At 42.2% G+C, this 26,449-nt stretch overlaps 1 protein-coding gene across 1 annotated transcript in view; it reads left to right on the top strand.

Moving 5' to 3' along the window:
• The first annotated feature begins 5,517 nt into the window (after window positions 1-5,517).
• Tbc1d15 (TBC1 domain family member 15) overlaps window positions 5,518-26,449 on the top strand; it is a 51,627-nt gene continuing 30,695 nt past the window's right edge. The window contains exons 1-4 of the mRNA XM_028759104.1: window positions 5,518-5,582; window positions 16,942-17,040; window positions 18,014-18,088; window positions 23,430-23,568. Of these exons, the coding sequence (XP_028614937.1) occupies window positions 5,553-5,582; window positions 16,942-17,040; window positions 18,014-18,088; window positions 23,430-23,568 (343 nt within the window). The 5' untranslated portion in view covers window positions 5,518-5,552. The remainder of the gene's footprint in view (window positions 5,583-16,941; window positions 17,041-18,013; window positions 18,089-23,429; window positions 23,569-26,449) is intronic.

Raw genomic sequence — 26,449 nt, 5'->3', positions numbered from 1 at the left:
GGCTCACAACCATCTGTAATGGGATCTGATGCCCCCTTCTGGTGTGTCTAAAGATAGCAACCATGTACTCATATATACAGTGTACTCATATACATAAATAAAATAAATCTTAAAAAACAAGAATTAGAGGCCGGGCGGTGGTGGCGCACGCCTTTAATCCCAGCACTTGGGAGGCAGAGGCAGGCGGATTTCTGAGTTCGAGGCCAGCCTGGTCTACAGAGTGAGTTCCAGGACAGCCAGAACTACACAGAGAAACCCTGTCTCGAAAAACCAAAAAAAAAAAAAAAAAAAAAAAAAAAAAAACAAGAATTAGAATGGAAGCCAGGCAGCATTGGCACATGCCTTTCATCCCAGGATTCAGGAGGCAAAGGCAGGTAGATCTCTGTGAGTTCAAGGTGAGCCTGTCTACAGAGCAAGTTTCAAGACAACCATGGTCACACGAAGAAACCATTTCTTGGAAAAACAAAACAAAACAAAAAAATTACAATGGAATCCAGCAGCTTTGCTCTGGAGATTTACATCTGGGATGGATAGGGAACTCGAGGATTGGGGGGTGGGTGAGGGTGGGAATGGAAGGGGGGGATGTGAGTCTCCATTTTTTTTCACAGTGCATAAACCATACATTTTGTTTTGGAGTTCAATTTGTATATTGTGAAGTTTTGCCTTAAAGTTCATAGATGTTCCTGGTCTACAGTTTTATTATAGTATCTTTGGCTTTGGTGTCAGGGTATCATTGACTTTACGGGATGAGTTTAGAGGCACAAATTTTCTTTCATGTCTCTTGTGTTAAGGTTCTGAGAGTGGGTGACAGTTCTTTTGGTGTTTGGTAGCCCTCACCAGAGAAGACATTTGGCTCTAGGGCTTTTCATTGTTGGTCCTCTCCTCTCCTCCTTCCCCCCGCCCCCTAGCCCGTCAGTCTCTTTACTAGTTATAAGTTTATTCAGAGTTTAAGTTTATCCATTATTCGAATTGGTAGATTGTGGTTTTCTAAGAATTTGAATTTGGACATTTCATCAACATAAACCAACATTCGGGCATGTAGTAATTCATATTGCTCTTGTGTAATCCTTTCTCTTTCTGCAGAATCAATGACGTTCTCCCTTTTGTGTTTAATCTCTACCACATTGAGTCTTCTCTGTTCATTTCTTTATCAAGCTATGGTTTGTGTCTTGGTTGACTTTTACTGTCAAAAGGAAGTATCACATGGTGTGGTGGTGTGACTATGCCTAGCCCAGGGAGTGGCACTATTTGGAGGTCACTCCCTGGAGTAGGTATGTCACTGTGGGTGTGGGCTTTAAGTCCTTCATCCTAGCTGCCTGGAAGCCAGTCTTCTCGTAGCCTTTAGATGAAGGTGCAGAATTCTTAGCTTTGCCTGAGCCATGGCCTGAGCATTTGTCTGAATGCTGCCATGTTCCCACCTTGATGATAATGGACTGAACCTCTGAACCTGTAAGCCACCCCCAATTAAATGTTGTCTTTTATAAGACTTGCCTTGGTCATGGTTCACAGCAGTCAAGCCCTAACTAAGACACATGGGAGTTTCAATTGAAGGGTTGCCTTGATAAGATTGGCTCGTAGCCAAGTTTGTGAGGGGTTATCTTGATTGCTAACTGATATGGAAGGACAAGGTCTACTGTGGGTCCTACCATCCCCTAAGCAGGTGGGCCTGGACCATATAAGAAAGCTAGTAGGGGCACAGGCCAGAGAACCAACCAGCAAGTCAGTCAGTAAGGCAGGTTCCTTCATGTTTTCTGCTTCAGTTCCCTTTAAGTGCCTGCCCTGACTTCCTTTAGTCATGGATTGTGACCTGGTAGTATAAGGCAAAGAAATCTTCTCTTCTCCTCTGTTCTATTAGCTCACGGTGCTTATCACAGTAACAGACATCAAACTAGAACTGCTTGTTAATTAAAATTTTTTTTTGAAGAACCAACTTCTGTTTTCATTGATTTTTTTCTATTTATCACTGCTTTAATCTCTATTTATTTCATCCACTATCTTTGGGTTAAGTTTGACTTAAAGTGTAATAATAGTTGGTCGAATCTGCTTCTTTCCAAATTAAATTTTGATCTTTATCAATGTGTGTATGTGAGTTGTATACACTTTAAGACATACATTTCCATACCATTCTCTCTGAAGGCAGAATGTATTTAACTGTTAAGATTAAAATGTGGTTTTATTTAATGGGTAGAATTATCTTTCTCAGTGGGGTATAATAATGTAACTTCTGGGGCTGAAGTTGGCTCAACAGTTAAGAGCACTCATTCTTGCAGAGGACCCAGATTTGGTTCCTAACACACAGATGGTGGCTCACAGTCATCTCTAACTCCACGTCTCAGGTATCGACTGTTTCTTCTCACCTCTTCTGGGCACCGGGCGTGCTTGTGGAACACAGAGTACTCATAAAGTAAATAAAACTTATATTTCTTGAAAATGCAACTTCCTTAAATTTTAAATATGTAACAAATGCAGCTTCCTATTGATGCAATCTTAAATGTGATAAGTCAATGTGACAAAGATCAGTTCCTAAGCTCTTCTTGAATTCTCACTTTTATTTCTGCTCCGAAAAGGCAACCGCTTTCAAATTTTCATGTTACTTCTACTTATATATACTTGAGCGGATATATTTATATAGGCTTTCACTTTGTAGCTCAGGCTAGCCTCAAGATTGCGATTTTCCCCAACCTCCCAAAAGTTGAGATTACATGTGAGCATTGCAACTCTGGGCATTAAAAACAAAACAAAACAAAACAATAAAACAAAACAAAAAACAAAAAACAAACCACCAAAATTTGTATTTTCTCTTGGCTACAGCTTTCTTGGAGTCCTTCATGTTTGTTTCAGTGCGGATTGCCCTTTTCTTTTACTGATGGCCACCAAGATGTCACTTAGATGATGCCTTTGCCGTCATCCTCCATTCAGGATTTCAGATTCAGTTTACAAAACACACTCCCCTGCCCTCAATGTGGACATCTTTGTCTCCTGGCTTTAAGTTCCCCCTCATTTTCCTCAGCTTACAACCTACATTTGGATTTGTTTTTTCATTTTTAGTTCCTGAGAGCTCAGTTTGGTTTCCTGAATAGTCTTATATCACAAATGTCAACGCCTTTCCTCCAAAGACATTGGTCATAAGCAAAGAGCTGCTGTCCTGTGCGTCTCTTGCCTTGGGTTGCTCTCTGGTTACCTTCTGGTTGGTTTGTCACGATTCTTCTCTTTCAGATGGAAGATTTTCAGGTTTGAGGGTGGTCTAGCCGTGATACCTGCGACTTCATTGATCATCAGGATTGATTCTGCCCATGTGCCTGGCTACAAGTGTGTTCCCTTCTTTCTGCACTACTCCATGAGCATCCTTCCTGAAGGTCTATATCTGGCAGAAGAAGACAGCCTTTCTCAATAAGGGAGACAGTTCTTCTGTCAAGGGTATGTAAATAGATATGCTCTCCTGCTAGAACTTCCAAACAAGTTCTCAAAGTCCAGATTACAGGTTTTCTTCAACTATGCAATGGCTGTCAAGTCATATTTAAGAGATGGACATTAAAGGTAGGCTGAGGACTGGCAGGATGCCTTAGTTCAATAAACGCCTTTATCCACTAAGGCATCCTGCCTGGGTTCAATTGCCAGAAGGTAAAAGGGTTTTTTTTTTTTGGGGGGGGGGGGAATCAATAGGGACACTGCAATAGACTACTAGAAAACGTTTCAATGTTATGGACAGAGAGGCAACATATGGTGAGGTCTCCAAAAAGACTTCAGGCCCTGGCACTAATGAAAAAAAAATGGCTGTTTGGTGGTGGCATATGCTTTAATCCCAGCACTCAGGAGGCAGAGGCAAGGGGATCTCTACGAGTTAGAGGCCAGCCTGGTCTACAATGCTAGTTCTAGGATGGTCAGGGTCCTGACTCTCCTCCCCCAACAAAACAAAACAAGGAAAGAAAACTTGTCAGGGTTTCAGAAATGTGAAGAGCCATGTGACATTTGAAGGGTCTGTTCTTGAAATTTTCGAGGATGTGGAGTTTCACAGTACAAGCATGTAGTCTGAAGCTGATTCCCAGGCCGGAGGCAGGAGGCAGGGAGAGAAGTCTGGAGGAGGATTTGTTACCACAATCCTCTTTGATGTTAACTCACCTCCCCCAGGTGATAGTTTGTGGCCCTGGGATATCTGTTAGCCAGGGACTTGGGGACAATGAAAATAAGTTGCTGCAGATATTGTGGCCTGAGCAGAGGCTAGATTCTAAAATTACATTTCTACGGTGGAGGAGACAACTGAGGAGGTTGTCCTCTGATATCCACACACACGCTGTAGATGATCCATTTGGCTTGTGTAAGTACATACTGACTAAATAAATTAAAAAAAATGCTAGCTAGGAATCTAAATAATATAGGACAGCTTGTTGATTTTGGTCATTACTATGTGCAGATTTAGTTGGGTCACTTCGATGGGTATGAAACGTAAAAGCACTTATACGTTTGATTCCTCGATCCATTTCTCAGAGAGGAATCCTGTAAACGTCTGGTTTCAGGAAATGAAGATCTCAGTGGAAAGGCTGGTGGGACCTAGAGAGAGGATAAGGGACAAGTGGTCCAATCAGAAACTAAGGTGTGTGAGAGAGGAATGGAATGTTAATTAAAGGCCAAGGGTTAGTCAGGTTAGTAATCACTTTCAGCTGATCACATGGCACAGCTGACTAAGACATATATCTGGAATTACATCTCTACGCAGCCATAAAGTAGCTTGTGACTTTTGAAAGCCGTTAACCTCTAAGATGTAATCTCTTCAACGGATAAACATGAGGAGGGTCTCTTAAACCCCTCCTTGGTCTATGGTTTCTTTAAAGTGTTTACCATTAAGATTTTTTTTCTTACCTCATAGATTTCTTATTAAAGAATGACTATGTAGCTCATGGGAATGATCACAATAATTTTTGAAACTATCTATGGTTGGGGGAAACAATTAAAACTTATATTGTATGCTATCTTAAAAATATTCACTTGGTGTATGTACGCGTATTTTATTTTTCTCTAATCTAGTAAATGGCTAGAACCTGAAAACACACACACACACTGAAATGCTAGCCTCATTTCTTTCCTTTATAGGTAGAGTTCAGAATCCTCTAATACCAAGGGGAAAAGTCTCTGCGTGGATCAGCTCTAGGGCTGATGTTCAACGCAATCCCAATTTTACCATGACTTATTTAAAGCAAGAAAGCTGGGGCAGCGTGGTCCTTCCATCACACCCCAGACAAGAGATTCGCCGCTTCGCAAGTTAAAAGGGCCACGCCCGAGCAAACTTCAAAAGCAGCAGGCTTCAATTTAGAAAGTGGGCCGGGGTGGGGAGGAAAAAAAAAAAAAAAAAAAAAAAAAGGAAAGCGCAAGCATGCGCAGTGCGGCACGACAGCTCCACCCTCTTAGCATCCTCACCGCGCATGCGTCGAATTGCAGTTCCCGCTACTCCCCGCCCCTTTCCCGCCCGGATGTTATTTTAGACGGACCGGATGTTGTTGTGAGTCCGAGAGACACGTGAGGTTTTGCTACGTCATCACCAGGCACGCGCGGGGAACATGGCGGCGGCGGGCGTTGTGAGCGGGAAGGTGAGTAACGGCACCGGCTGGAGCTGGTGCTCCTGGCCGGTGACCTGCGGCTGTCGGGCGGCTGCCGAGGGGGAAGCCTGGCCGTGTTGGCCTCGGGGGCAGCGGGCGTGTGACAGCGAAAGGGTTCCGCGGGGTGTGAGCTGTCTCTCCGGGGTGCTGGGTGAGCTCGGGGTTAGACGGTTCCTGCTCCCAGGCGGTGCAGGCCTCGGCGGTTTTTCCCGGCTCTGCCCCGCAGTGCGGATCCATCTGGGGACCTCTGTATCCGTTCCTTCTCCCCCCCGTGACTCTAGTTCTTCACGTCTGCCCTTCCGCTTGCAAAGCCTCTTCTTGTAAAAGCCTTTCGAGGCGCCACCCTGGCTTGGGGCTCTCTGTCTTCTTTCGGTGAAGGCGTCAAGTCACCGTGCAGAGGAGCTGACCAGGATTTCTGCAGTTGTATTCTCAAGAGTTTGGGGGTCCTGTTCAAAAAATGAACCCAGTTGGTTAATGGTCGAAGGCACCAACGTTTGTTGGGAACTGGCGATTGACACCGTGCTGGGTTCATTTAGAAAAGCATTTGTTAAAACATTGGTTTCCTAGATATCTTCGGGGCGTTTCTGTGTGTGTGGGTGTCCGCCCTGCTGTTTTTACAGAGGCTTGTCAGTGACACTCTCCTAGTGGGTTAGGAGCCACCATTTAGGTGCGGAGGAGATTATATTGCCAGTTTATATGTAGAGAGACAGCTTATACGTATATAGGGTTATCTGCCTCATGGTATGGTATGCACCTGGCAGCATTTCCCAGTGGAGAGTTGTTTTCGCAAACGTCCGTGACCGGCTGGTAATGATTCAGAGAACACTAAGAACTGTTTACTTGTTGCAGATAGCTTCCGCTGTTCCTTCAGTTTTCACGTCTGTTCGTCTCGTTGCATTTCACCTCGTTTAAAATCTGACGGCGTTTGTGCAATAGCAGATTAGATTGTGGAATAACAAATAATGGTCTTATCCTCGGTGTTGATCTGAATTGTGACCTTGGAAAATGGGATAACTGAGACGTCTCTGTTCTTCGTTATCTGCAGAACGGAAGGGAAGTCAGGCATCCGGTATTGGAGTGTTTAGGAGTAGACGCAACAAGAGTGCTTATATGTTACATATTCTTGCTCTTTAGAAAAATAGGTTGCGCACACTTTAAGGGCTTACTTGTATCCTTGCCCTTTTTTATTTTTTAGTCTTTTTGTATTTGAGATGAATGCTAATCATCTCTTGACTCATTACAAATTAGAAAGTTATCTTGGTGTTTTGGCCTGGGCTGATCCAGTATGGTACTTTCCAAGATGAGATCTTCACCACGTAAACTTCTCTTTTCCAGTTTGCATGGATTCTGAAAGGAGCCCTTGATAAAGCAGTTCTGAGACCTAAGGGGCTCCCCACCTTCTACAGTTATTAGTACCGTTCACAGACTGACTTCCTAAACGGAACTGTTGTCTTTTGTAACTCTGCTTCTTCACCTTATTTGACTGAGGAGACTGTTCCTGGCTGCTCCCATCATTCCACTGAAACTGTGTGGGAATGCATACCATTATGAGTTCTTCTCTCATACGCTGTCTTGATCAGTATATTGTGTGGAATCCTCGCTTACAAAGTTCATTTCTGCTTTACTTGTAGTGTCTTTATGTAAAAAGACTTCAAGGCATTGCGTGCTGAATTTTTTTTTTAATGTAAAACTACCTTTTGCTTTATCAATAATAGATGAGAAACCTTTACTATGTTAAAGAATCCAGACTGATTAACTTGTCATGAAAAGACATTCGCTTTATGCTTTCCTATTTCACCATCTTTCTGTTGAGGCAGAGAGAATATGGTAGAAGTGAGTAGGTAAGCTATTTTTGTTTGTTTGTTTTCGAGACAGGATTTTTCTGTGTAGCCCTGGCTATCTTGGAACTTACTCTGTAGACCAGGTTGGGTTTGAACTCACAAGAGATCTGCCTGCCTCTGCCTCTGAGTGCTGGGATCACCATGTCCAGGCTGAGTAGGTAAAGCGATCTCTTTCCTTCCTCTTCCAGAGTTCAGCCTTGACTGTTAGTTGTGGATGTTAAAGACACAAAAGATTCATTTGTGACAAGGAACAGATGCTAGGCTGGCAGCTGTAAATGTCAGTGTCGGTGCTGCCGTCCAGCATGGAGTGACTGCAGATGGCCGGGAAGTGATGAAGGAAATTAACCTCTTTTATTCAGAGTAGGAACAACAGGTAATGATGTAGAGCATAGAGTCGAGCCCTCATTGTTTTATAAGCTAGTCACCTCCTAGTGACTTCAGCCATTCTCTCTGCCTCTGTCTCCTGGTCTGCAATATGGTAACAGTACCGGCTTTATGTGGGGTTCTAGGGATTGATTACTAAATGCATCCACATGTGGCCTGACCTGGAGTAGATGCTGTGCTGGTGCTACTCTTTGTCTCAGCTTTTTCCTTGCAATTGATTGGTTGGATATGGCAGAATCTTAAAACTTAGAATTATTATTTTGGTATGGGTGTGAGCTATTTCTATTTCATTCTTAGTTTGGATATTTAGAAATACTGTGTCTTAGAAGTCCTAGTTTTGTCATTTTGGTAGAGAGCCTATCCTTTAACAGCTGAGCCAGCTTTGTACCCCAAGGCATTATGTTTTGATGAGTAAATGTCATTATCCTGTGACACCAATTAAGGAGATAGTCCTAATTGCTTAGGATCAAACCTGGCTCAACTTCTTGAGTTGTATGACTTTGGGAAAATTACTTAGCTTCCTTGTGCCCATTACTTAGTTTCATAGAGTGGTATAAATATATTTCCTGCATGGAGCTGTTGGTGGAGTAAATGAATTAATATTTGTAAAACATTTAGAGTAATTCTTGGCATCAAGCACGTGCTTGGTAAATATAGATGTTGCTTAGCTACTGTTAAGTAATGTTAGTTTTGAATAGTTATTTATTCATGTGAAATATATTCATACAAAGAAGTATAAGGCAGTACATAAGCATGAAGGTAATATAGTTATAAAGCAGAAGAGAAGGTACATAATGTGGAGAACTAAATGGTTGGTTAATTATGCTTTAGTGATCTACTATGTGGCTGTGTTTTCTTTCAGCCAAAGTAGAGAGAAGCCTGCTCCACTCTTTAAAGACCCCACCCCACAGCACACTAGTTTGAGTTTAGCTCACAAAACGTAGTCTTCTGTGACTCTTTTCCTACTGTGCAATATAAATGTGATTACACAGTGTGCCTGTTTCTATTGGTGAAAGGAAAACTAAAGCGGAAACAACTCCCAGACATCCTGCAGTGCGAGCCAGTGCATAGTTGAGTAAACACAGAATACCAGTAGAGTGCATTGAATTCTCCCATCGTTGATCAGTTTGTGGGGGTCTTAGGTTTCTATTTCTGTGATGCAACACTATGACCAAGAGCAACGTGGGGCGGAAAGGGCTCATTTTATCTTACAACTACCAGGTCACAGTCCAGCACTGAAGGAAGTCAGGCAGGAACTGCAGTAGAGACTAGAGAGGAAAACCTTGCTCCTTTGGACTTGTTCAGTTTGCTTTTCCTGTATAACCTGGAACATCTGCCCAGGGGCAGGTAGTACCATGCACAGAGGGCTGGACCATGCAACCATCATTCATTAATCAAGAAAATGCCTCACAGGCTTGCCTACAGGGCAGTCTGTAACTTCAAGGAGGTTTTCTCTTTTCAAATGACTCTGCTTGCTTGTGTCAACTGACAGAAAAGTCCATCCAGCACAATGTGCATAGACTTATTCTTATATAGGCATTTTTCTTGTAGTTTTGAAAGTGGGTCAGAGTTTGATTGGCAACCCTGATTAGTTCTTAGAAGTTAGCTAATTTTCTTTGCTGTGTCTGTATAGAACCATGTTTTCAAAAGGCAATCAAATAGGGAGTGGCGGCATGCTCCTCTGGATAGTGAGATAAGTAGAAACACTGTGACAACTAGCCTGCTTCTGCTTTAACAGTGAAGAGAACGGCATCCTGAGATGAAGGAAAGGAAAAAAAGATAGCTTGAAAGAGTTTTTGGCATCCTCTGCTGGTTACAGTTCCCAGTCTCACTCTGCAAATATTAATACATTTGTTCCCAACTATACCGGGCATGGGGGATATATCACATAGTGGTTGCTCTCAGGGTTTCTAGACCAGAGTTTTCAGAAGAAAGACACACACACTTATCCTCTACCTTGTCTAAATAAGATACACAGTAAGAGCTTGGAGTCAGTGGAGTGGGTGACAGTTTTAGAGGACCTTTATATTCTGATGGCCTGTAGATTGACAGTTGTCTATCTGTAAAATCAGAGTTTGAAACAGTTCACCTGCACCTTGCTTAGACCCGACATTGTAGATACTCAATGAAAAGAGCAGCAGATATAGAAGATGAGGAGGGAATTAGAGTGCGAGAGATGAGCCCATTAATGCCACCTTCCCTGGTGTGGATATGGAGGTTGGAGGTGAGCGGTTTTAGGTGGTTTTCTTTTTCTGCCTTTATCTGGGCTTTGGGGATCAGTTTCCGCTTGCCTGGCAGCTATTTTACCCATCTTTATTGCCTTGTGGTAGTAAAACAAACAAACCCCCAAAACTTTTAAAAGAAAATTTGTGTGTATGTATGTGTGTGGGCCTGTGAATGGTGTGTATATGTCAAGGTCAGAGGACAACTTGCTGGGGTCAAGTTTTCCCCTACTGTCTGTGCTGTGGGCATTGAACTCGTGTTGTCAGGCTTGGCATCAAGTGCCTTTACCTGTGGAACCATTTCCCTAGGCCCTTGTTCTGTTCATTTTGTTTGTTTGTTTTGAACACCTTGAAACCATTGGGAAATCAGCAATTATTCTCTCAGAATTTGTTTTGAAGACTTTTTTTTAGTAAGAATTTATTGCATGGGTTAAAGTTGGCCACATCCATTTTCTTTTAAATTTTTTTATAGTCTTGTGAAGTCATTAATGCTTTGGAAAGGTAAAGAATATTCTTTTTTTCAGATTTTATTTTGAGATAAGCCATCACTTTTTAATTTTTTTACGTTTTGGTATTATAATATAGTTACATCATTTGTACCTTCTCTTTTTTCCTTCTAAACCTTCCCATATACATCCTTTACTCTCAAATTCATGGCCCCCTTTTTCATTGTTGTAATACTTATGCGTATCTACATATGCCTAGATACATAAATATAACCTGCTCAGTCTGTGTTACTGTGCGTGTTTTCAGGGCTGACCATTTGGTGTTGGAGTTGCCTGTAGTTTCTGGTGCAGAGCTGGGATCTCAGGAGTTTTCAGTCCTCTACTTCATCATGTCTGTTGTTCTCCTTCAGCTCATGGTTCATGTTCGTGTAGTTTCTGACAGTCCTAGGAAGTACAGTCCCACAGCAAACTCCCTGGTCCTTTGCCTCTTACAGTCTTTCGGTCCCTTCTTCCCCAAAGATCCCTGAGACATAGGTGTGTAGGTGTATCCACTGGGATTGAGCTCCACACTCTTTTGGTTGGTGGTGCTTTTCTGTAATGATCTCTGTTGTAAAGAGACGTTTCCTTGCTGAGAGGTGAGGACTGGACTTACTGTGCGTATAAGAACAAATGTTCATAGATTGTTGTTAGGGATTATACTGGTTTAGGAAAATGGTGGTTATGGGTTCTCCGAGATCAGTGACTTTATAGCCCTGCATAGTTGGCTAGGTTTCCAGTAGCAGACATGATTTCCTCCTGTTGAGTGGAGAAATACTCTTAAACATTTTTTTTTTTTTTAAGGCAGAGTGAGTCTCTTGTAGTTTAGGTGGCTTTGAAATTGCTATGTAGCTGAGGATGTCATTGAAGATCTGATTTTCTCACATCCCAAAATCTGAAATCACAGGTACCATGCACCATATCAAGTTTATGTGGGGCCACAATCCATAGCTTTGTGTATACTAGGCACTCTACCAAGAATATTCTTAGTGTTTAGTAGATTGTCCCGGAGAGTTTTCCCCTTTACTGGGGTCTTTCTTATATTGTGGTAGTTAACTAGGTTGCTATAGGAATATACCCTTTAAATTTTTTTTTTTAGTGATAGTGATTAGCTTATATGGTGGGTTCTTTGGATGTAAGGGTGATTAAACGTGGATTTTTGCTTTGTTTTATCTCCTTTGTTTATTGATACCTGATTTCATATTAAGTCTTGAACTTAACTGTGGAACCCAGGGCTAGCTGTGAGACTTTGATCTTCCTGTTCACATCTCAGTGCTGGGTCAGTTATGTCCCACAGTGGATTTTAGATTACATTGTTTAAAATGTAAACTACTTTTGATTTATCATTGTGTGCAGCATGACCTAGCTGTGTGTGGAGGGTTACAATTTAAGGGAGTCAGTCCTCACCCACCATGTGAGTCTGCGATTTTACTTGCTGCAGCTCTTTGTGCTTCTTGTACTATAATATATATGTAATTGCCAGCAGAAGAGACACCATCCATCGAGTCATTTCGGAACTCCTCGGACTCCGAGATTGTTTTGTCTCGCTCCTGTCTGACATTATTTTGTATACTGGTGTCCTTATGAAGCCTCAGGCCCACCTTTCATTGAGAAGTGCTACACTTTGTATGCCTCAAGGCCCACTCTTAAGAGACTCCCGCTGTGTCTCTATAAATTGTGTCTGTGTACCAGCTTTATTCTTGACTCTTCTTCCCTTCACCTCCCAGAGTCAAGCAACACAGTCCTATTGTTCTGACTTCTCCACGTCTTCCTGCCACCACTGATGTAGTTGAATGTGGCACAGATCTGTCCACTCGGGTTACTGCAGCTGTTCACCATTGGCTGGTAAGACAGTCTACTGGCTTGGAAGGCTGACTATAGACATTCCCCCGTTGGAACTCCAGTGCATTTTCTTTGTCCTCAGGATAAACTTCAAATTTCTAAATTCCTTAGCTGGAGTTGAAGAAATAACTGTAAGTGTCACTCCATTCCTTAAACTGTGAAGATGAGACCCTTGTAAGTCAGATGGAGTGGACTGGGCAGTGGACCGAGGAGTCCGACAGGCTTGTTCTCTTTTGAAGGGTTGGCAGAAGTTGTTTGTAGAGAGGAGGGATAGTAAAGTGTTTGAGGTATAGTAGTCACATGGAAAAACACTCAAGAGTTTCAGGGAACGGGAACGCAGAGGCAGAAAGATTGTGTGTGTCAGGAAGTGTAGTGTGTCACCATAGTAGAGGTGAAGGGTGAGGCCAGAGGAATCCACACGGGTAAGATGTAGTCAGTCAGACGAGTGGTTTATAAGGACGCTGTGTAGCTCTGGTCATCTGTGACATACATAGATAACTGGAGATAACCGGGGCAGGATGGAAGAGCGCATGCGAGCGAAGAGGAAAGGCTGACAGACGATAGGACATAGAGTCTGGAGGGAGAAAGCTTTCAGGTGATTAGCTGGTCGGGATTTTCTGATAGCCTGGCAGTATATGAAGAACAGGTCCATGCAGAGCATAACAGTCTAAGATGTGAGTGCACGTGGAGACGGCAGTTAGCTGCTTCAGAGCACAGTGGTGTATCGGAACCCACACGCCTTTCCCTGAGGATGCTCTCGGTAGCTAAAAGCCTACATTGTTTTCTGTAAGCCAAGTAGCGTTTAAATAAACTGAATTTTTGAAGCCGTTTTTGACTGTGGATTACTTTATGACGTTCACATAGTTGTTAAAGTGGGTATTGTGAAGTAGCTGTTGAGTTTCCAGATCTGGAGAGCTTTAGGGCAAGGGTTTTACCTTCAGCGTGTTAATGAGTATTTTAGTTGAAGGCTTTTCATTTATCCTTAGTTTTTGGAACTAGTTGGTGGCAATGTAATAACTCAGTTCCACATCAGTGCAGAAGCTGGAGTATCCCAGCTCACCACTGTGCTGGGTGTGTGCTCTCTTCTCAGCTTTGTTAGGACTCGGCGCAATGGTGCATCTGTTTCCATCTGCCACATTGACTTGACTTGCAATGGCTCATTTGTGCGCTTTAATTTTAACATTTATTGTTAAAATCTAGGTTAGCAAATTTGTTATAAATCATTTTCTACAGCTCCTCGGAGCTTTTGTTTTTGTTTTTTTGTTTTTGTTTTGTTTTTGTTGTTTTGTTGTTTTTTTTTTTGAGACAGGGTTTCTCTGTGTAGCCCTGGCTGTCCTGGAACTCACTCTGTAGACCAGGCTGGCCTCGAACTCAGAAATCTGCCTGCCTCTGCCTCCCAAGTGCTGGGACTAAAGGTGTGCGCCACCACTGCCCGGCTAATTATTATTATTATTAATATCATCATCATCCTTTCCTCAGCATCATTTCAGTCAATAGCAGCTCATGAAAACCAGGGTTGGCCTTGAACTTGTTATAAGGCTGTGGATTACCTTAAACTCTTTATGCGTCTGCTTCAGCCTCCCAAGTGCTGAGACTATAGGCAGGTTCTATAGTGCCTGGCTTCAGAGTTATTTTAATAAGTTATCTGGTTTGGTTCCTTTGCTAAAGTCTACTAACGTTAGTAAGTAGCATGTCATTAGACGTTTTATATATGCACTCAGCTGCTTGGGCATCTTAAATATTCTAAAAAAGTGTGTGTGTGTATGTTTGTGTTCGTGTGTGCATTCCATGACATATGTATGAATGGCCCAGAAGATAACTGGGGAGTCAGCTTTCCACAGGATCTGGGGCTCCAACTTTGGTCATGAGGCTGCATGCTTTTATCTGCTGAGCTTCTCACTAGCCTCACCTTAGCAGATACTGTTGATTTATTTACACAGAGCCTCGTGTGGTCCTTCTGGCCTGGAACTCAGACATCTGTCTACTCCTGTCTCCTGAGTGCTAGGATTAAATGCATGCACTACCATCCATGGTCGTTTGTAAATATTTATTTTAATGTTTTGCATGTAATCTGCGCATCTTCTCACGCTCGCTCTGTTGTAGCACCTGTATAATAGAAGAGCTACGTAAATTGCAGATGTGTTGTATTGTTCAGGGGAAAGTCGGAAGAATGTGTATGTATGTAATACAGATGCTTTTTTGTATTAAATACTTCTTAATCTGGTTGAGTTCAGAGGATATAGAATACACAGAAATGGAGATTTCATAACATTTAGTAGTTCGGCAAATCAGTCATGTTCTATTTGCTTTTTGAGGCAGACTTAACAAATTTCTAGAAGTTAAAGTTATACCTTTAGAATTAGAAAGCTAAAGACGACTGTCTTCTACAGACAGTACAGATATAGTTTAGAATTTTTTTTTTTTTTTTTTTTTTTTTTGGTCTTTCAAGACAGGGTTTCTCTGTAGCCCTGGCTGTCCTGGTACTCACTCTGTAGACCAGTCTGGCCTCGAACTCAGAAATCCACCTGCCTCTGCCTCCCAAGTGCTGGGATTAAAGGCGTGTGCCACCACTGCCCGGCTTTCATAGATTTCTTTAAAGGAGTTAGTCATTTCCTCATAAGGCTGTCTTAAGGTCTTTGTGTTGTGCTTCAGCTGTGTTGGAATACTAAGGGCCTGCTGTGGTAAGGTTGCCTGGGTGTAGTGGAGCCCTACTGTCCTGGTTGTTACTGATTGTGTTTTTGTCCTGGCATCTGGGATTGGGAAGATTATAATTTTAGGTCTTGCCTTTAGGGGGTGGAGTGCGCGTGTCTCGTTTCTTGGTTTCTGTTTTGTTTGTCTTTCTGTTTCTTAAATGTGGTGGCTGTATGTTGCAGTTATGCTAGGGTCCTGATAGGTGTGGACACTGGGGTTCCAGGTAAGATGTGGTTCTGGGTACTGGAGCTGAATAGCTGTGGCAGGTGCTGATGGGGTCACAGGAGAGAGGAAGGCAGGGTGTACCTCCAGGATCTGCTTAGTCCCCTGGGAGTGGGGGCAGAGATGAGAAGAGGGCACACCAGGTCTGCTACAGAGTTAGGGATGAAGGTAGAAGATTGGGTTTAGAGGAATGGAGGGTGAGGTGAAGATCTGCAGTTAGACTCCTTCCCTGGTCAGAGTGGCCTGTGGGTTCCCATAAGTGCCTGCTGTTGATGATGGGGCATGGGACAGAGCAGTGGGTGGGGGACTGACGTTTGGAGGGGAAGATCTGTGTGTTCACTGGAGATGGGGCAGGGGAAAATTCCTGTATTATTCCTAAAGTTTCTGCCCGTGTTAAAGTCACAGCAGCATGATCTCAGAGACAGTGCTGCTGTAGGAGTCCATGGAAAGCACCCGCTCCTTATAGCTTATTGTTTGAGCTTTTGGAGATTTTCATGTAGATTTTTAGTTTGAACTCAATGCTTACCTTAAAATATTAAAGTATTGCTGCTATTAGTGTTGTGTTTGTGGCTGGAAATAAACCCAGGGCTTTGTGCCTGCTAGGCAAGCATTGTATCACTGATGGTTATCCCGACTCTAGACTAGAATAGACGGATTTATGCATTAGGCACATAGCATTGTATCACTGATGGTTATCTGAACTCTAGACTAGAATAGACGGATTTATGCATTAGGCACATAGCATTTACTCAGACATCATTATTATAGAGATGGGTAGGAGTGTGGTTTTTACCAATATGAAAAAGAACTATTCATGTGTATTGAAGCAAATCTCCTTGTAATTCACCATGGCCGAAGCTTCATGAGGTCTGTGTGGTGTTTAATACAGGCTGACACTTCTAATCTGAACATCCAGAATCTGTGATGTTCCCAAATCTAAAGTATTTCAGTGCTGAGTTGACACTACAGATAGAAAATTCCACACCTTAACTTCACCTGACAGTTTGCATTCAAGGCACTTCAAACCTATTGAGTTGTCTTCAGACTGTGTATATATAAGGCATATATAGAATACAGAAGAATTTTATATTTGTATTTGGCCCTGTTCCTGAAATGTCCATTATAAGTTCACATTCACGAATCTGAACTACTACTTGTCCCAATCAAGCTGTGATGATTTGTATATGGGGTATGAGACGCGTGAACAGTGTTAGAAGGAAACACCGTGGGGACTGGAGAGATGTGAGGAGCTGTGACTGCTCGCCTGGAGGACTCATGTCCAATCCCTTGTATCCACATGGGTCCAGTTGTCTGACTCTCCAGTTCGAGGATCTGATGCCACCTTCTGGCCTCCACAGGGACCAGGCCTGCAAATGGTGATTAGACATTGCATGTAAGCAAAACACACAGGTACATAAAACATTTAAAAAGTAAAAAAAAGAACACATCTCAGTTATTTTTAAGAAATGTTGAAATCAAAAGTGTGGGCTCACAGGGAAGCATTGGCCGTGCAGGCTGGGCTCAGATCTGTAGCGGCCGTCGAGGCAAACCTACCATTCCAGCTCTGAGAAGGGAGACACATGTGCGTGATACACACATGCACGCAAGCATACACATGCATGTACAAGGGAAACAGTGTAATGATAATCTTGTTTTGCTGTTTCAGATTATATATGAACAAGAAGGGGTATATATTCACTCATCTTGTGGAAAGGCAAATGACCAAGACAGCTTAATTTCAGGAATATTGCGTGTTTTAGAAAAGGTGAGTTTCTGATGATTTATTTAATAATGGTTTATGATGGTGATTCTTTTCAGGAAAAGCGTCTGGATTTTATATGTAAGATGACGACTGGCTTAGATTTGTCTCTAAACCTACTTTACTTAGGGTTAGAGCTTCAGCCTCTCTTCTAGCTCATTGACCAAAGGTAGGAAAAGGAGGTTATAGACCTGCTTAGAAGTTTTTGGGGCTCTTGCAGTCTTCATTGTCAGGATATCAGCAGTTCAGTCCAATAGCAAACACCCAACATGAATCAGTAGCAGCTTGATTCAGTAGAAACCACAGGCTCCACCAAATTGGCAGGAGAGACAAGCAAGAATCAGTCTGGAATACCATGAGATCTCATCATGCACCCTCTCAAGTGTCCGCTCCAGCTAAACATCGTATGCTCTCTCACATGTCTGCTCCAGGAAAACATCACATGACACAGAGTTTCCAAAGAAACCATGACATAGTGTATATTTGAACAATTGTTGTAAATTTAACATCGAAATAATGCTAGCAACAGAATACCTTAGGTAAACTGACAAAAATCATGCATGATTTTAAATGTGTACATGAAGCTGGGCATGTTGGGACACACCTTTAGTCCTAGACTTGGGAGGCAGAGGCAGGTGGATCTCAGTGGTTTCAAGGCCAGCGAGTTCCAGGACAGCCAGGGCACCAGAGGTATCCTGTCTCACCAAAGAAAAAGGGTTAGGTAATCATTACAGTAATACAATTTTTTCATAATAAAAAATAATTAGAATTAAATTTCTATAATTATTAAATAATGATGTTAGCAGGTGTAAAATACTAATATTTAAGGACCTAAATTTTTATTTTGCATTTAGAAGTAAAAAATGGATTAAGAATATAATATATTGATGAATTATAAATATAATTCATGGCTTCTTTTGTCAGGATGCTCAGATTTTCTTGATGAATTCTAAATATATTTTGTAATTTCTTTTTGTAGGATGCTGAAGTAATAGTGGACTGGCGACCATTGGATGATGCATTAGATTCTTCTAGTATTCTTTATGCTGGAAAGGTATTTAAAAAATACCACTTAGAGAATGCTTTTCTTTTTGTGTGTGTATATGTAAGTTTGTAGGCATGTATGTGTCTTATATACCACTTTGCTCTAATGCCTTGCCCTGTGTAGGCTTAAGTTTTTTAAAACCTCAATTTAATAATGGTTCTTAAACGCTCTAACCTCCCTTCTAGCCCACCACCCACCAGAGGCAGTGGGAAGATGAGGATGTGGGGAAGTGGGCATTTTAGAAGTAGTTCTTTGGAGCTAATCTAATCTGCATTGTCAGAATATATACCATCAGTTTAGTTCAGTAGTGTCAGGACAGCAAACATGAATCAGCAGCAGAGGTATGACCCATCAGAAACAGCCATCTCAATCTGTAAGTCAGCAGACATGACCAGGACCAGCAGGGATGCCAGGAGTTCTCTGCTGGGCCTCTGTCAACTCAGTGAAGATGAGAGACCAGCTAAGTGTTGCAAGGCTGGCTATGTCCCCATCACTGTCTGTTGGGTCAGATTTATACTCCCTCCAAACATTACCAGTCTATAATGGGTCTTGCCTCAGCAAAACACCATGTGAGTCTGTATCAGCTGACACCACTCTGTTAGTCAGCATGGGTTCAGAAACGGCAAGAAGCCACCAGACCACCACAAGAAGTTTTTTTGGTGTGTTGTATGTGTGTGTTTCTATGAAGCCATGACAAAGGGTGAACATAAATGAATGGCAAGGCACACCAATACCATCCAGTGTCATCTACCATCTGTTGGGTCCTTCTTGGCTTCTTGTGTCTTTTTACATGATTGCTTTAGCAAAGCATCCTTTATGTGTGTCTGCTTTAGTGAAATGTTCCTTCACATGTCTACTTGAACAGAGCATTCTTTACCTATGTCTACTTCTGCAGAACGTGCCTTGACATATCTTCTTAAAAACTCCGTCTCCCTGCCCCCTTTGTGCTGGTGCTCTTCCTCCTACAGTAGATCCATTTTCTGTGCGGCACACGTCATTTTCTCCTCCTCCCTTCCACCACCTAAGGTCCCCATCCCTCATCTCCAGTTACCCATACACACACAAATAAAGGTTGGAGTGATATTTTTATGCACTGTGTAAAGATCAACTCTGCCTTACATGAATGCTGATTTTTGAATGGGCAGAGATCTGATTGCAGGCAGGATTTTGGTATTAAGTATCACTTGTCTCACTGTTTTGTAAGCATTCCCTCTTTCACCCTCTGATTGGTTTATTACAAAGCTGATGGCCAATAGCAAAGGCAGGAAGTAGAAGGTTGGACTTTGAAGAAGAGCTAGGACTCTGGGAAGGAGGAGGCAGGGGATTTGCCAGAGAAACAGGGAAGAAGCAAACTGGGACTAAGGATCTGTAACTAACAAGCCACATGGCAGAATTAGAATAGAATAAATGGGTTAATAAGTTACGAGCTAGTTGGGAACAAGCCCAGCTATAAGGCATAGGCATTTATGATAAATGTCTCCAGGTTGTATTCTGGAGTTGGCGGTCCCAAAGAAATACCTGTAACACAGATACACAAATCTAGGTTCCGCAAATGAGAGAAAATATGCATGATTTGGATTAGGGCACATTTTAATTTTTTTGTATCTGTAAAGAACTGGTATCTAAGTGCAGTCACATTTACTTTTTATTTTAAAGGGCACAGGGCATGCTAGTCTGCCTGTAGGTATTAGTAATTAGTATGCCATTGTGGTTTTGATTTTGTTTTTGTTTTTCCTTTTCTTTTTCTTTTCTTTTTTGTTTTGTTTTGTTTTTCGAGACAGGGTTTCTCTGTGTAGCCCTGGCTGTCCTGGAACTCACTCTGTAGACCAGGCTGTCCTCGAACTCAGAAATCCACCTGCCTCTGCCTCCCAAGTGCTGGGACTAAAGGCGTGCACCGCCACCGCCCGGCTCTTTTTGTTCTTCTAATGAGTAACATGGGGCATCATTTCATCAGATTACATGTGTATTTTCTTTGGATAGATAACTGCTCTTAAGTGCTTTGCCATTTGTTTGTCTTTTTTTAAAAAAACTCTTGCTGACTTAGAGCTTACCATGTAAAACCAGAGTAACCTTGAACTCACAGAGATCCTTCTGAGTGCTACACCACCACCGTGCCCAGCCTTAGCTTTATTTGTCTGTTTGTCTGTCTATCATCCATTCATCTGTCATCCATGTATCCATCCTATCCTCCATCCATCTGTATGTACCACTCAGCACCAGCGATCACTGGACAACTCAAGCTGGTTCTCTGGTTCTCTGCTTCCACGGGGAGTCTGGGACTTGTACTTGGGCCACCAGGTACACTGAGCTATCTCGGGCCTATTACTGACTCCTTGAAACAAGCCTCTTAACCACGTAGGGAATTCTCAAGCATTCTCTTCTCATTTTGTAGGCTATCTTTTCAGATGCCTTTTGAAGCACAAGTTTGTAACTTTAATAAGGCCTAGTTTATTTTATTTTTTTTTAAATTTTGTTTCTGATTTTCTTATTCTGAAACTTTTTAGGCCATCTGGATAAGTCCTGTAATCTTTAAGAACTTTCTTTTCTATTTCTTCTTTGTTACTTTTTGTCTATATTATTCTCTAGGAAAATTTCTTAGTTTTTTTTTTTAATACATTTTTTAATGTATGTAGGTGTTTTGCCTGCTTGTATGTCTGCATATGTGTGCAGTGTGCCCATGAAGTCCAGAGGAGGGCCCTGACTCCCTGAGAATGGGCCACAGATGGCTGAGAATGAGCCAGAGTGGAGAGATGGGGATTGAACCTGGGTCCTCTTAACCACTGAGCCAGCCGCTACATTTCGATTGTCTAAGGCTTCTTTCCTTTCTGAGCGCTCTCCCTGTCCCTTACATAGATAGCATGGTGCTTAGATGTCACAGGCTCGATGGACATTTGTTTCTGAAGAGTTTAAGGATAAATCTCGGGTATCCTCAGCTCCGAGATGGTCTCTCTCTAGAGCCCTTCCTGAGCAGCCTGGAATCCGCCGTGTAGCATGGCCCTTCTGCTTCTGCTTCTGCTTCTCAAGGATCACAGACTTGTTGCCACCACACCTAACATAAAGATAATTTTTAAAACATTTTTGTGTATGATCTATTTCCTCTGCATGGTTCCTCTTGCTAATCATGTGTTTGTTTTAAACTCCAGTCTTTTACTTACACACTTGTCTTGATGTTTAGAGGGTTTTGTAGTTTTAGGCTCCTATTTATTTAACAGCTGGTGTCCCAGCAAGATTCTGTTAGCTCTCTCGTTATGATTAGGCCTGCTAATAGTGGGGTTCTTCTGTCTCTGTGTGGCGGGCGGTTCTCGGGTTCCCATTATTTTTCTTGGCGCTAGCTCACTTTATCGTAAAGGAAGTCAGGCTTGGATGTTAGTGTTTGGGCAGCTGAGTCGAACAAGAGACCTGGGGATGTCGGCTCCTTTATCATCTGCATGGACTTCAGGTAAGTCTCAGCGTACGTGGTTTCTCCTCGGCCACAGATAACTCTGTTTTACATCTTGTAGTGAAGTGTAAAACCCTGGGGGCTGGCAAGATGGCTCAGTAGGCAAGGGTCCTTGCTGCCAAGCCTGATGACCTGTTTGTTCTCCTCAACCAACATGGTTGAAATGACTCCCAAAGGTTGTCCTCTAATTTCTTTCTGTGCACAGTTGTATGTCCGTACAGTCACAGGCATACTTAGAGTTTTAAAAGTAAATACGAAACTCTTCCGGAGTTTTGTTAATTTTCATGTGTGTCTATGAGTGTGTGTGTGTGTGTGTGTGTGTGTGTGTGTGTGAGAGAGAGAGAGAGAGAGAGAGAGAGAGAGAGAGAGAGAGAGAGAGAGAGATTACTTGTCTGAATCTGTACTTGGAACTGGGGTTACAGGTGATTGAAACCAGCCTGTTGTGGTTGGTTGGTTTGTTTTTTTAGCACCCTGCCATTTCTGTGCCTGTTTATGTTTGCAGGGGAGGTAGGTGTTGGGAGCTGTGTGGGATGGGCTGATTCTGTGGTGGTCGTTTAGCCCTCTTCTTTCTCATTGCTGACTGTGGCTGTAGAGAGGGCAGTGAGGGGGTGATGGTTCACCCTGGAACTGGAGTAACAGATGGGCTAGCTGACATGTAGGTACTGGAAATCAAACCCTTGTCCTCCGGAAGAGCAAGGAGGCTTTTCTCTAGTCCCTTTTATTTTTTGACTTCCTTGTTCAGACCATGTGTAGTCTTTTTTTCACATTTCATTTATCTTGTGTTTCTTTTTGTCTTTCTGATCCTCCCTCCCTCCCTCCCTCCCTCCCTCCCTCTCTCCCTCTCTCTCTCTCTCTCTTTCTCTCTCTCCCTGTTTGTGTCTGTGTCTGTCCACGTGCATGTGGAGGTCAGAGGACAGCCTGTGGGAGGCAGCTCTGTTCTTTGACAGTACACATTCCGGGAATTGAACGCACATTGACCACTTGGCAGCAAGAGGCTTACACTTTCACGCATCTCACCAGCTCCCGTGTGTTTGCACGAAGTTTGTAGGCATTGTTTTGTAGTCTGGGTATTTCTCTTTTGCCTGCTATGGTTAGAGTCTCAGGTTCTCTTTAACTTGTATATAGTGTTCTTTGTACAGAAGTAGATGTTTGGTTTTATTCTCTTTAAAATCAAAATCATGCTGGGCAGTGGTGGCGCACGCCTTTAATCCAGCACTTGAGAGGCAGAGGCCACCCTGGTCTACAGAGTGAGTTCCAGGACAGCCAGGGCTACACAGAGAAACCCTGTCTTGAAAAGCAAAAAAACCCCAAAAAACCAAAAAACAAACCAAAAAAAAAAAAAAAATCAAAATCATACACATCTGTGTATGATGTATAGATATGTATATTTATATTACACATGTTATATCTAAAGTAGGTATATATAGAGATATGTTATAGCTATACATCATGGATTAATGTTGCTTTTAGCTAATTTTTATTGTCAGAAAATTCATAATGGCCTAAATAAATCCCTACAGTTAGTTACTTTCCATAAATCTCAATTGGGGAACTGGGTGATCTTTACCTCTTGCTTTGCTTCTCTTATAAGATAGCTGCCATGTTCAGACGTTACAGCTCTATACACAACTTAGAGTGAGAGTGGGAGCCCTTAGAGCCCTCGGGGGGCTTGTACATGTTGATTGGCAACCCTGACTGCCAGGAGGAGAGCTGGCTGGCCTGCCTGCTGCCTGCCTGCTGCCTGCCTGCTGCCTGCCTGCTGCCTGCCTGCTGCCTGCCGCCTGCCTGCCTGCCGCCTGCCTGCCTGCCTGCCTGCCTGCCTGACACAGCTTTTGGACCTCGTTTACGGGGCGCTGATGTTGTGCAGTGGCGTCTGCTAGCTTCAGACTTACGTGTTTGTTATTGTTTCAGGACTCCAGTTCAGTTGTAGAGTGGACTCAGGCTCCCAAAGAGCGAGCTCACCGAGGATCGGAACACCAGAACAGTTATGAAGCAGAATGGGACATGGTTAATACAGTGTCGTTTAAGAAGAAACCACATACCAATGGAGGTACGAGTTAACTCTTGGAGATCTTAAGCTGAACAGATGTGCAAAGAAATTCGTTCATGTCCCTCAACCATGAAGGATGAGCTGATCCTTTAATGTGTGTGCAAAATAACTAATTCTGTCCTGTTTTTATTTTTTGTTTTGTTGTTGTGACTTCAAAAGAGGATTTAAAAATACTCGTTCTATTTGTTAGTTACAAAGTAAGAAACACTTAAAAAATAACTTTGGTAAACTCTGCTTGATACTGCACATTGGAGCTCAGCACTGGGCGGCTGAGGCAGGAGGAGCCTGAGTTCAAGGGCAGCCCAGCTACGTCATTACCGCCAAAACCAAAGTCCTTGATAATCTAGTATTTTAAAAATCATGTTATTTCACCCTGTGGCAGCAGGGGGAGATGGAGTATACTGTATACTGTACCATTCTGACTCAGTGTTTATTACGATGTTTTTGTAGCTCATTCGAGTGTCCTCCATATGTTCAGTTGTTCTTCTCTTGTATATTTAAATCTGTATTTACTATGTGTTTACAGGAAGAGCCAAGATGATTTGATATTGTATATACTATGTCAGAAAAAACAGCACGTAGTCCACAGAACTCATGTATTAGACTAAATAACATCTAGCTCACATGCGATATGACCAGTGTATTTATGATTGCTTGTTAAATCAAAGACATGTGCCACTACCTCCCAGCAAGGAAATAACTTAGCAGTGCATTTACTCACACAGATGGTTCTGCTGTGACATTTTCATGTGTCTATATGCTTTCGCCACTTTCCCCTGGACTCTTTTCTAATAGTCTAAGGAAATACCTTTTTTTCTTTCTTTTCTTTTTCCATCTTGAGATAGGGTCTCATTATGTAGCCTTAGGTGGCCTGGTGCTCTCAGAGACCCTCCTGCCTCAACCTCCCCAGTGCTGATATTAAAGGCAAATGATATGATGCTATGTCTAAGAAAATAATTTCTAAGAAATTGAACTTCTTGAAACATTTTATAAAACATTTTAATACTTTATGTGAGTGAGTTTGGAGTTTTTATCTTATTCTTTTCACACTTAGCTTTTACGTTTTTTACTATGTACTTTATCTCCTTATGATGTATAAAGAAAAATTAGAGCATACTTTTAAAAAATGGATTATCAAAGCCTCATTTACTTGGTTTTCATAAAAACATTTAACATACTTCAAATTCTTTGCTTTTCTAAGATCAGTGTATTGAAATGGTTTACTTCCAACTGGGCGGTGGTGGCCCACGCCTTTAATCCCAGCACTTGGGAGGCAGAGGCAGGCGGATTTCTGAGTTTGAGAGTTTGAGGCTAGCCTGGTCTACAGAGTGAGTTCCAGGACAGCCAGGGCTATACAGAGAAACCCTGTCTCGAAAAAACCAAAAAAAAAAAAAAAAAAAAGAAAGAAAGAAAGGAAGGAAGGAAGGAAAAGAAAAGAAATGGTTTACTTCCAGAAGAACGAACTTTTGTGGCTAGAATTCCAGCCCAGTAAATTGTCATATTGTTGATGTGAATTCTATTCAAGACATATACAAAGACTTAGTGAACTGTTTTATTGTACATTTGGCTGTTTACTTTTTCTGATAACATATTGGAGGTACGGTACATGTTCCTGAGAACTAGTTTCTTTTTAACTTCTGCCTTAATGAGAAAGGACATTCTGAATTGGCTCTTGGACTCTTAAGTTTTTTCTTGTAGCCATTTCTGTCCAGTTAGCTGTTGTCTGTAGAGTTACTTGCAGACTACTTTTACACTGACATAGTACAGATTTTTTCTTGCATTTATTGAGCTTGCTTTTGATTACCTCATGTGTTCTAGTCATTTAAGATGTATCCACAAATAAAAAAAGCACTTCCCTCTCCCCATATTTTTATTTTTATTTGGACAGCCTTCCCCTAAATCCCACATTGCTCTGGCTGCCCTGGAACTTGCTGTAGATCAGGTTGGCCTCGAACTCTCAGAGATCCACGAGATCCACCTGCCTGTGCTGCCTGGCCTAAGGAAATGAGTTATAAAAGTTGAACTTCCTCAGTTTTTTTATAAAGCATTTTTAATATTTTGTGTAAGTTCCTGTTCTCCGTAAGCTTGTATTTTAATGGAGAGACTTGTAGACTTGAACTTGTAGTAGTTGTCAGCTTTTGTCAGAGCTTTCAATGGGGAGATGCCTCCCTTTTGTTCTACACCAATGTCTGTGATTACGGGAACGTGTGTATAGAACGTGTGCTCCTGAAGCGCACAGACTCATGTCCTGTGGAGCATTGCTTGTGAGGGTTACTGCAGCTTCAGTTGAATGCAGTGCGGTACAGTTGTCGGGGTGGTTTCTGTTTCTCTTTTATCTAATTTGTCATTGCTGCTCTTTATGAAAATTATTCCACTTCTTGCAAATAAGAGTAGCTTGTAGCATGTATTCTCTGTAGACAGCTCAGGTGTGTATGTAGCATGTATTCTCTGTAGACAGCTCAGGTGTGTACACACTGGTGATAGACATGGGAAGTCGGAATTTTTAGAAATATTCTTAGCGTCCAGTGAGCTTGTCCTTTCTGAGCTCTGTGCTATTGAAACATGCAGCATGTAGGTTTGGGACTTCATCTGGTATCAGCCTTAGATATGTGTTCACCATTCAAACCAGTGTGATGGCTGTGCAGGTCAGTGTGTGCAGATAATTACTATAGCCCTTTATGACAGCTTTCAAGTGGTACCCATTAGGAAATCTTCCTGGAGACAATGGGACTGAGATATCTGTAATTATGTAGAAAGGTGGCGTACATGTGGGTCAGCACCAGTTAATCTCCTTTTTTGAGCAGATTTTGTAAGCATTATTCTTTGTATGATAAGTGGGATGGACTATATAAAGATCTTGAATTTTAAGACTGTATGACTT

Source organism: Grammomys surdaster, unplaced genomic scaffold (genome assembly GCF_004785775.1).
Source record: "Grammomys surdaster isolate TR1022 unplaced genomic scaffold, NIH_TR_1.0 126271, whole genome shotgun sequence".
Taxonomy (NCBI): domain Eukaryota; kingdom Metazoa; phylum Chordata; class Mammalia; order Rodentia; family Muridae; genus Grammomys; species Grammomys surdaster.
Note: the sequence above shows the minus strand (reverse complement) of the source record. Positions and strands in the feature narration are given on the sequence as shown.